The sequence below is a fragment of the Medicago sativa genome, chromosome 5 (assembly GCF_051527215.1).
Source record: "Medicago sativa cultivar Bolivia chromosome 5, Bolivia_mono, whole genome shotgun sequence".
Taxonomy (NCBI): domain Eukaryota; kingdom Viridiplantae; phylum Streptophyta; class Magnoliopsida; order Fabales; family Fabaceae; genus Medicago; species Medicago sativa.
In genome coordinates, this window is record NC_140753.1 from 65130116 (window position 1) to 65141778 (window position 11663).

General features: G+C 33.9%; 1 protein-coding gene and 1 long non-coding RNA gene across 3 annotated transcripts; both read right to left on the bottom strand.

Moving 5' to 3' along the window:
* Positions 1-247: 247 nt before the first annotated feature.
* Positions 248-3028, bottom strand: LOC146924038 (uncharacterized). 2 transcript variants are annotated; one of them, XR_015010023.1, is made up of 5 exons: positions 2608-3017; positions 2443-2516; positions 2050-2135; positions 1751-1964; positions 248-425 (listed from the first exon to the last, which is right to left on the bottom strand). It is a non-coding gene; the product is annotated as an uncharacterized LOC146924038 (long non-coding RNA). The 2 variants fall into 2 exon arrangements; XR_015010022.1 differs by having other exon boundaries at positions 1751-2516; positions 2608-3028.
* Positions 3029-7677: 4649 nt separating this feature from the next.
* LOC146924039 (uncharacterized) lies at positions 7678-10957 on the bottom strand. The gene is made up of 3 exons (XM_085711818.1): positions 10863-10957; positions 7893-8804; positions 7678-7756 (listed from the first exon to the last, which is right to left on the bottom strand). Exons 1-3 carry the CDS (start codon positions 10955-10957, stop codon positions 7678-7680), a joined length of 1086 nt encoding a protein of 361 aa, XP_085567944.1.
* Positions 10958-11663: the final 706 nt, after the last annotated feature.

Consider the following 11663-nt stretch of genomic DNA (forward strand, 5'->3'; position numbering starts at 1 on the left):
TATTATCGTGGGGTCATCCTTACGGATAGTTCCCGTTCCAACTGGCGGGAACCTTTCGTATCCAACTGGCGGGATATCGAAAGCCACGACGTGGGTGTTACATGCCCACCAGCTTCCGCCTGGTTCGTCCCCGAACCACACCGTACTGGGAGAGGTCTGCTCTGATACCAAATAATTGTAACGCCCATACTAAACTTATCTAGAATATTTAGAATGTGTGTTAGATTTAGTACTGGATACATTAAAATTACAATAATAAAAATTTTCAACTGAATAAATATATACATCACTGCAGGATCGTACATTTGCTATCTGAATACATGTTTGGAACCGTAATAAATAATCTGAACTAGTACGACACGAGCATGTGAAAATATATCATTCAGCCTCCTGTATTGTCTCCTTGCCATGTACAACCTGCTGATCTGAAAAAAAATAAAAGGGATTGGGGTGAGACGGGATGTCTCCGTGAGTTCCACCTATCCTAGGCTGTAGGCAATCACAGGGAACCTAGGATCGCCATCTGTCTCTAAACTTAACCCATTCCGGGTTTATACTGTTTTATCATGCATAACTGAGCGATCAGGGAATAACTAGGATCGCTATCTGAATTACTAATTCAACTTTGATACTAATGCTGAAATCATAATCATAGTTATATTCATAATGTCTGTCATATTATGTCAGAAATGTTAGCGTTGAACAAACAATATTATCTGAGTTGATTTTACGAATAAACCCAGGTGGAGTAACCCCGGAATTTATTCCTCTGATAACCGGTATATATAAATATTTCCAACTGGCGGGAACCCAACTGACGGGGATACCGGACTCCTCTGATTATTGTGGGGTCGTCCTCACGGATAGTGCCCGTTCCAACTGGCGGGAACCTTTCGTATCCAACTGGCGGGATAGCGAAAGCCACAGTTTAAACATGTTTTAATATTATAACTTGAATTGATTATCTGAGAACTGAGTTAATCCTCAACTCCACTACAGACGGGGAGATAGAGAGGAATAACTTATCTTAACTGATTTTCTTTAATGAAAACATCCTGAAACTGATAATAAAGACGTAGTGATTCCGTCTTTATTCTGAAATTATTTCTGATACAAACCTATTCAAGTTCTAGGCATATCGTTGTCATATGCCGTTCCTAAAAGGTTATAAAAATTTTCCCCATATCCTGATAACTTAAATTCGACTAATTAAGCCGAACTTCCATACTTAGAATTCTCTACTTTCCAATGACTGGAAATTTACCCATGAATAATTTGTTTCAATGGCTATTTTACTCTAAACATTCCTTTACACAAATAAATATACACTATGGTAGTGTATGATTAGAGGATATGCATAATACAATTTCGGATACATATTCGGAAATAATGAGAATTGGAGTCTTAGCCAAGTCAAACCATTATATTACCTTAAAAGTATAATTTATATTAGGTAAGAGTCGAAATAAAATAATAAAATCCAACAATTCTCACTTTCCGGAATGTTAGCCGAAATTGCATATTTGTTCATATTCACGTAAAACTTGTCATAATATTTTTCCTCTAACTCCTACATTACCATAAGCATATTTATCAGCATAAAAACTATTTTTAGAGTACACTAGCAAGGGTATAAATCTCATATCATATTGTATCTAAATTTGGTCCTAATGTACCAAAACATATTCTATTATTCTAAAGGCATAATTTAACTACCCAAAGGGAAGTTTTCTAACTAAAAGGAACTCACCTTATCCTATTCCAAGCTCTTGAACAATATAAACATCAATTGAGCACCAGTCACTGCTCTTCACCTCTGCCTCTAGTCGGTCCTCCAACAACAGCCCAAAACCGCAATAGTTTAATTCATCAACACTTGAATCTCGGTTCAGCACAAAACATACATCATCCCTCATACTTCAAAACCATCTCCAGACTTCAAAACTGGACCATAATTCGTGAAACTGGTATCAAAATGTCCGTAATTTCGTTAGCTTTCCATAGCATTAAAAATCACTTGATTCCAAGTTACAGAGAGAAAGTTCTTACCGTTTTCGTGGAGCTCTGTCCCAAAACCCGTAACCAAAAATCCAGCAGAATTTACTCAACTTCAAACGCACTTTTCGAATTCATCACTAATCCAAAACACATGAAATTTATATTCAAACTGAAGGGAATTAAATGTAGAATCCAAAAATCCAATAATTACTCGATTATGGGTTACACAGCAGTATGTACAAGCCAGTGAAGATTATACGAATTTCGTCTCAAAATCATGAATTTCAAGTATTACCTCTTATAACAATATCAACTACCACTAAAAATTCATCAACATCAATCATCAATGTTGGTATACGCCTCTTTCCATAATAATTCCTTAAATCCAAAGTTTATACTTTTCAACCCTTTCTCCAAAAAATTCAACTTAGTAGAGTAACTCACCATGAATGTGATTCCAAAGCTCCTTACACATCAAATAAGTCACTACCATAATCACCCACAACATAATTGCATTCCTAAAACAATTCAACAAAAAAACAATAGAGGTAAAGGTGGGTGGATTGAATTCCATGGGAAAGGAAGAGAAGGAAGAGTTTTGATACTTACTTAGTGATTAAACCATCATGGGTGCTCCAAAAACAACTTACTTAATGATTTCCATGAGATTGGGAGGAAAATTGGAGAATTTGAGAAGAGAGAGAGGGGCGGTTATGAGGAAAATGGAGGGAGTATGAATTTTTGAACCATGATTCTTGCTTAACTCACTTCTATGAACTCATATTCCATGGTGATTTTGGTAAAGAATTGAGAGATTATGGTGGTGGTGATGTGAACCGAGTTTGAGAGAGGGAGGAAAAGAGGTTTATGTTTTTTTTTTTTTTAAATGGAAAGATGTAGAAGAATGAAGAAGAAATGGTGGTTTTCTACTTAAAAATCTCAAATGGCAAGATTACCAAAATGCCCTTAAAATGAAAAGTCACAATTACCCTCCGTTAATTCTTAACAATTTAATTTCTCAAGTCCGTAGGGTTGATATATGCCCTTCAAATGAAAAGTCACAATTACCCTCCGTTAATTCTTAACAATTTAATTTCTCAAGTCCGTAGGGTTGATATGCGAGATACCAAATTGTAACATCCCAGACTGCTTTTTAGGATTGCCGACTAACCCCACAAACCAACACGAGTCTTTTCAGCGTGTTTTGTCCTCACTCGCACGCTTACCGGAAAACTTCCCGGTAGGTCACCCATCCTAGTACTACTCCAAGCCAAGCACGCTTAACTGTGGAGTTCTTATGGAATGGGCTACCGAAAAGAAGATGCATCTTGTTGATATGGGTAGTACCTAACAATTCTTATAAGTCTTCCTTCAACCATGTAGTCCCATACCTACACGGCCTCCGGACCCCTCTCATTCTGATGTGATTCGGTTCCTCCTATTATCGTGGGGTCATCCTTACGGATAGTGCCCGTTCCAACTGGCGGGAACCTTTCGTATCCAATTGGCGGGATATCGACAGCCACGACGTGGGTGTTACATGGTTGGTATAGTAAAGTTTATATACCGGCATCAATGATTGTCGAACAATTTTATCTAATATAAAATACTACTTACACATAACAAAGTTCATTCAAAAAGCTCTTTGAACATTTAATCTATTTTGCTTATTGAAAAAGTTTGGATGTTGATGTCATATATTTACTTTTACATTTTACTTATTTGAAACTTTAATTTTAACTAACTCTTTTATTTGACAATGACAAAAGTTTAAAAATGTTTCAATTGTAATTTTATTTAAAATAAAAATGATTCATTGGAGCTACCGAAATGGTCATTTCCATTAAATTTATAAAAAAAAATCCATTGAAACCCGTGCAACGCACAGGTTAAATACCTAGTTTCATTTATTATATCAAAATTGCAAACTAGTCATCAAATGTCTTTTTATTTAACCATTTTGATCCTTGAAGTGTCTTTTGATAATTACTTTAATACTCAAATGAGTTTTTTTGTTTGTATATTTTATCCATAAAATTACAAGTAAAAAGACACTTATGAATTATGTCCAATTTTGATACAACGCCTCCCACGTTAAGAGACAAAATGGTTGTTTACTCATGCCGTACCTATACCATCAATGATTTGAAGTGAGTTGATTACTTTTTGTTTCCATGTGATGTGAAGCTTTTTATTACTTCATGATCCCTTAATTCAATTTAACGATTCCTACTTAAGGGATAAGGAAAGGATGATATTATGCTTATGACGAAGGGTGTATGTTTTACTCATCACATATGATGGCTGTTATTTTTTAATAAAACTATGTTTCAATTTTTACGAAGTCGTTGTGCATTGACTGTGATGACATTTTGCATGATAATAATAATAATAATAATAATAATAATAATAATAATAATAATAATAATAATAATAATAATAATAATAATAATAATAATAATAATAATAATAAGGGTTAAATATGTTTTTAGTTCTTATAAATATATCAACTTTTTCGTTTGTCCGTTTTAATCGAACCGTTTTAGTCTTTCTAAAAAATTTCTTCAACTTTTTTCGTTTTAGTCTTTCTAAAAAATTTCTTCAATTTTTAGTCCCTATCGACGAACTGTCCTAATATTATTATTTATGCAGGGATAATTATGTAGAATTTGGTGTTTACTTTTTTAGGATTAATAATTTATTAACATTCTTTTTCATGAGATTTATGTGGAAAACTTGTAAGCCGAATTAGGACGTACATGTTCATGATAATAGTTGTGCTCCCATGATATACTTCAACCAAGTCGCTCTTTCTTTAGGCATGTGACTACTGACTAAATGGGAATTGAGGAGGAGGGAGGAGAGCTGGTGTGGGAAGTGGAGGGAAATGGTCCTGCTTCCTCCTAGGCAAGGACGAATCTGGACTTTCAATACTAGTGTGACAATTTTTTTTTGTCAAATAATTAAATATTATTAAATTTAATAAAAAGTTATATTTAAAATAGTTGTAGAAATTCTTAAAAAAAAAGTAATAGCAACCAAAATTATAAAGAAAATAATATATTTTTCACTTATTGAAAATGAACTAAAATTATATCATTACTAATTATCCTAAGAACATCTCTTTCTATTCTTTCCATATAGGTTATAAGAGATGTCAAATGTTCTAGCAGGATACCCGTGCATACGAACGGGTGAGCGCATTGAGCTCTTTTTTTGGAAGCAAGTCGCAATTGCATAGAAATTATAAGAAAAAAGCCTATGTATTGATATATGAATAAAAATATAGACATATGTACAAATTGTACAAAAAATTATTTTCGTATTAACTATGAATAAAAATATAGACATGTGGTCCCGTGAGCATATCTCAGTTGGTAGGACAATGCATTATTATATGCAGGGGCCGGGATTCGAACCCCGGACACCCCACTTATTCACCTTATAAGGTGAATTCTAGTCACTAGGCTACCTGACCAAAATAAATAAATAAATATAAGGGTTAATTAAGTTTTTAGGCCCTATAAATATTCACAGTTTTGTTTTTAATCCCTACAAAATAAAATCACACTTTTTAGTCCCTGTGACATTTTTCTTCAGCATTTAAGGGACTAAAAATGTTGATGGAAAAATTTATAGGGACTAAAAATGTTGTTTGAAAATTTTATAGGGACTAAAAATGTTGATGAAAAATTTTATAGGGACTAAAAAGTGTGATTTTATTTTGTAGGGACTAAAAACAAAATTCTGAATATTTATAGGGACCATTTACTTAATTAACCCAAAATATAAATATGTGTATAAATTAAAAAAAATTCGCTCCCTGTATTAATATACAAGTTAAAATATAAACACATATTAATATAGACACGTGTATAAATTACAAAAACAATATGTCCTCGTATTAATATATGAGTAAAAATATAGATAAATGTATAAACATAAAAAAATTTTTAAACATCTATATTAATATATGAGTAAAAATATACAGTGAATCGATAAAAAAATATTATATAAAAAAAATAAATTGGACCTGAACTGGCGTGGCACTTGCCACACCATGCCTTCTTCAGGTCCGTCCCTGCTCCTAGGTCATAACTAGTATAAATATAGGAGTCAGGCTCCTCCAAAATATCTTCACACTCACAAATGAGAAAACACTCCGACCCTTGTTAAGCAAATTGTTGGTTGGGTAGATTCTATTGTGCTTACCACTAGTACAATTGAATGGATATTAAACAAGGATGATGATGGAAAATGTGACCGAAATCATAGGAGATGAGTATGCTTTCGAACAAAAGAAAAATATAAATAGGAATTAAGAAATTTCGATTATAACACACTCTACATTTATGTCAGAAAATCAATGATAGGGATTTGTTTGACTGTTGGTGGTTAATGTTCATGATTCCATCAGCCAAAAGGGAAGTTGGAATTCGATCAGGACCGTTAGATCCCCACTTTGAAAGGGTCGTTGATTAATGGACCATTTGATGTACCACGTTACAATATGGTACATAGGAGCATTTTAATGAAAGCCCTCGAGCGTGACGAGACATATCGCCACGACGACCGAATCAAAAGAGAGCAGACTGGCCGCATGTATAAGGCTTATGGTGAAATTAGTTTCCAAAATAGACTTGGCTCATTGAGGACAAGCCCGAAAAAAGAAAGAAAAAAGAAAGAGAGTCTTGTTTGGACTTGAGGTGGAGTTGAAAATTAAGAAATCGATCTCACATACGAGGGAACAAGAAAACCTTTAATTAATGGAAAGTTTGAGTCCATTTGTTGAAGCTTTAAAATTTGTGCCTCCAACACCCTAACACAAACTAACTCTCATTATATTTCTACACTCCAATTGAACTTGTGCGATAATGATAATCCAACAGTTAATCTCCAAAAATTTAAAAGAAAATAAATCAAGTCGTTAAGCACACAAAAATTAGGAGAAGCATAAAAATAACCTAAGTACCGAAGAACATGTTCAATAGTCCACATGCCTGATTTTGGCAGCAGTATTATCCTAGATTTATCCATAGAAAATATTACAACCCTAGATTATGAAAGAAAGCAATATTTTCGATATTATGAAAGAAAGCAATATTTTCGACATCCATAGAAAATCATATAACCCTAGATTTATCCTTCCAAGAAGTTTCTTGATAAGAATGATTGAGAAAAAGATCAAGTTAGCTTTGAAATTTTTGAGCTTGCAAACTATCTGAGATGCCATAAGAATACAATTGTTCCTGAGTTCTCTAAACCGATAAAGCTGCATCCACTTGCATGTGAACATCTCCACGAAAAATCTTTTATTCCAAGTCTCACATTTTACTTAAGATACAATTACATAGGAAACCCAAACCCAATATTAGGCACACTTCGATAATATCCGGAGTTCTGGATGATTAAACAACATTTTAAAATAAAATTAGTCAGTTTCAATGCCTTCTTATAAAGCACTTTGTATTAGTTGAAGAAAAATTCTTTGACAAAGAACTTGTAAAAACATTTTAGCTGAACCTTTAGCTTTAAAATGATTTCAAGTCTTTTCTTAGAACTTTTATTAGTGATCTTTGTTAAAGTGAATATATGTGTAATTTTGTTGGTGTGGTACTAGGATTACATGCATTCTTATATGCCTTATTTTTAATTCCATATGCAAAGAGTTTCATAGAGTTACCGTGTAGGTATTTGATTGCAAGTATGCAACCGATGCCAATGCCTACCACACATGTAGCAGAAGTCATAACCACACCTGAAAAAGAAAAAGCATCGAGTCGTTATAAATAATTTTTCATACATAATAGAATTAATTAAACCTAAAATTAGTGAAATTAATTATTAGGGATAAGCTAGAGAAAGTATGATATCATATAACAATACAATACAACCTGCAGCGCACACTCATACATCCACCAGCTTTCTGGACATGCATAGAGCATGTTGGACATCTCTGCCACCTTTTTCTTTTAGCCAACTCCAAAAAATTCTTATCCAACTTGTTTTCACGCTTGGACTTCTGAAATTGCCGACAATTCATATCTGCGTGCCATGGAACTTTACATTGTGCACAAAATAACCTATGACAAGAAGGGCATTCATAACTTGTAACAGTGCATGCCGTGTCATTCACCATCAAAAGAGAACAATTCTCATAAGGACAGTAAATTTTTTCCTTCAAAGCAATAGAAGACTCACAGTTTGCAGATTCCCAATCAACAATGATTTTTTTAGGTAAAATGGATTGCAAATGTTCTGGTTTCAGTTCAACAGAACATTCTGGATCAGGACAATTCAATTTCACCGCTTTTTCTTTTATTTGATTCTTCACATACTTGGATATGCATTTAACACAAAAGGGATGATTGCATGAACCATTTGAAAACATATTAGAGTCTGTTACAGAATCAAAACATATACCACAAAATACTTTCGAGAATTGACCTTGTTCGATAACTGTCTTTGTTTTCCTCTTCATAAAAAAAAGTGTCTTTATTTTGTTTTTATTTTTTTCTGGTTTAATCTGTATCTTTTTGTTGTTCCTTCCAGTTGCTTTCTTATTCTCCTTGTCTTCATCGTCAAGGTATTGGGAAAGAGAGTTTCTCTTCACTGTGTTTTGAGATCCATTTGCTGAAAGAGGTTGACGTTGACGATTAGTGGTTGCTTTCATAGGCTTCTTCTTTTCATCAACATGGTCTTCTGCAAGAGATTGTCTCTTCACTGGAATCTTCTTTCCATTTGTTGTAAGGGAAATCGAAGGAAACACGTGAGGACTGCGTTTGATTTTCAACATGAATTTGTGTCGATGTAACACCTATACTAGACGTATCTAGAAAGTCTAGCACGTGCGTTAAGTTTAGTACTGGATACATTAAAAATTTACAACATAAAAACTTCGAATGAATTTATATACAACAAAACGCGTTCGTACATTATCATTACATCATATCTTAACTAATTTAAAATAAATACATCCTTGAGATCCATATCCTTCATGCTTCGGGTACGAACGAACTTTTGCTGAAAATCCAGCCGGCTACTACCTGGTCGTGCAACCTGATATCTGAAACAAATAAGGATTGGGATGAGACATAATGTCTCAGTGAGTTTCCCTAAATCCTAGGCTATAGGTAACCTCAGGGGAAACCTACGGTCACCACGTGTCTACAATACAACCTGACGGTTGATTATACGTGTGTGGTCATACTTTCCTAGACGGTAGTGCATGCTAAACCCGTCATAGGCTTATCTCACTTGTTATAAGCTTCTCTTCCTATACGTGTCATGGATATGAAATCGATTCACATCTTGCCATACTCGTATGGCTCTTGCTTCTTTAAGTAGATAATACTCTTGATCATATGCGAAGAGCTTAAACTTCGCGTCTTATCATTCTAGGGATCTTGCTAACTTGCTAGTTCTCGGCAACTATGTCGAGACTCTATTTCTTTCCCTTGCTTAATAATTAACTTGCTACCCGATTCATGACTTGATTCTCTCATATGCCATGCCTTAATAACATGCTTTATACTTGCTTCTTTGCCATAGAAATCTTGCTTACAATGATCATCATTTAGGACCTTGGTTTGAGGGGTTTATTTTATAAAAAGACTACTTGAAGAAACTTGAGCCGGGACATGCCAACAATACGCAAAACGAACAAACAGAGCATTGTGCCCTGTTCACTCGCTTCGCGAGTAAGCTTGCTCGCCGTGGCGGGTAGCTGCTCGCAGCTGCGAGTTGGGGGCGAGTGGTACCCCCTGTTCGGCCTTCTAGCTCGCCGTGGCGAGTAATAGCTCGTCGTGGCGAGTAATGACAGTCGAAAACATGTAAAAATGGTATTTTAAGCCTAAAAACCTCAAACCAAATGTCTCTAAGTGTTTTAGAACATATTTGTTCATAGGAAACTTATAAAACATTCATTTGGCAAGTATAAACATGTTTTGTATGCATGGCAAGAAAAGGGGCAACTAACATATTACAAAACGCTAAACTTTCATGTTATTCATATTAATCTATCATGGCATAAACATAATCCCAAAGGGGTGGGAAAACTATCTATGGAACTCACCTAAACCAAGTTCTTGAGACAACTCCAAGTTCCAAACTCAACAAGCCAAAACTCTAGCTCTTGTCCCACTTGCAATCCTTTGATCAAAACATCCCATCTTGTTATCCTTTCTTGCAAACTAAGATACCTTGCTCCACTTCCATGAAGAAATCTTCACTTGAACCATCTTTGAACTTACTAACCAACAAACCTTAACTCTTGCTTCTTGCTTTTCCACTAAACCAACCCAACTTTCTTGTACTTATTATCTCATGAGAAAGCATTGCTTTACTTGAATCAAACTTGAAACCATAACATAAACAACCCAAGCTTCCACTTTACCAAAACCCTAGTTTAATGGAAGAGAGGAGAAGTTGAGAAATCAAACAAAATACAAACTTCCATTGACTTAGAAGATCATGAGGTAACACATCTAGAAGCTTGCCATGGGAGGAGAAAGATTTGGAAGACTTGGTGATGAGAAAGGAAGAAGAGGGCGTGGGAGAAGAGGAGAGAAGGAAGAGGAAAATGTTTTCCAACAATTGGAGAGAGAGAGAGAGAGAGAGAGAGAGAGAGAGAGAGAAAGGATAAGGGAAATGAAATATTTTCCTTTCAAAAACATATAAATATCCTTTTGTGAGCAATTACCATTATGCCCTTGCCTCAAGCGTGTTTAAAACGACTATGAAATTTTCCTGTATAAATCTGACATGTCATAAAATATTTTCCATTAACATACTTTTCATGAAATTAATTCTTCTGACACGATCAACGGGTAATATACCGATGCTGACAGGCGGGATATTACAGTGGAGGCTTCTTCTTTATATCAGCATAGTCTTCTGCAAGAGATTCTCTCTTCATTGAGATATGTGTTCCATTTGCTGAAAGAGAAATAGTTGACATGGTGGGAGGTCACGTTAAGGTTTTTTTCTTCAGGAACTGCGTTAGGTTTTCAGTTGTGGTGGGTATTGTTGTTTCTTTTATAGGGTTATACTAGGTAAACTAACATTATTTTATATTAAAGTTATAAATATAATTATAAATTCCCCTAAAAAAAATATAAATTGAATTTAACATAAAAAGGTTATCAAAGTAATTTTGTTTAGTTGTTGAAATAACTATATATTGTATATAAGGATTAAAATATTTGGGTTTGAAAGTATAAAGTATATACGTAGCATAAAATATTCTTATTGTTAAATTAATTTTTTTTTTTACAAGTCTTATTGTTAAACTTATTATGTTTAATTTAACAATAAAATTCTGTCAACCTATGGTATATTAATATTTGCAACAAAAATATATTATACTATCATAAAAAACTAAAATATTTGTAATTTTTTTATAAATTAGTTGTATGTTGTTTAAACAGTATTTGGAGAAGGTATCCCGCGAACGACAACCGATGTTAGCAATTTTATTGGGTGTATGTGCTACTGTTTTTTTTTTGGTGTATGTGCTACTTGACTGCTGATTATTTTTTTATTTTTTTAAAAATTTAGTGGTCTAATGTAACTATATTTTAATGGTAATAGTGGACTATTCTAACTATTTTTAAATGATCTACTAAATTTATTAATTATGAGTCATCATCAATTTGTTTTTTGAA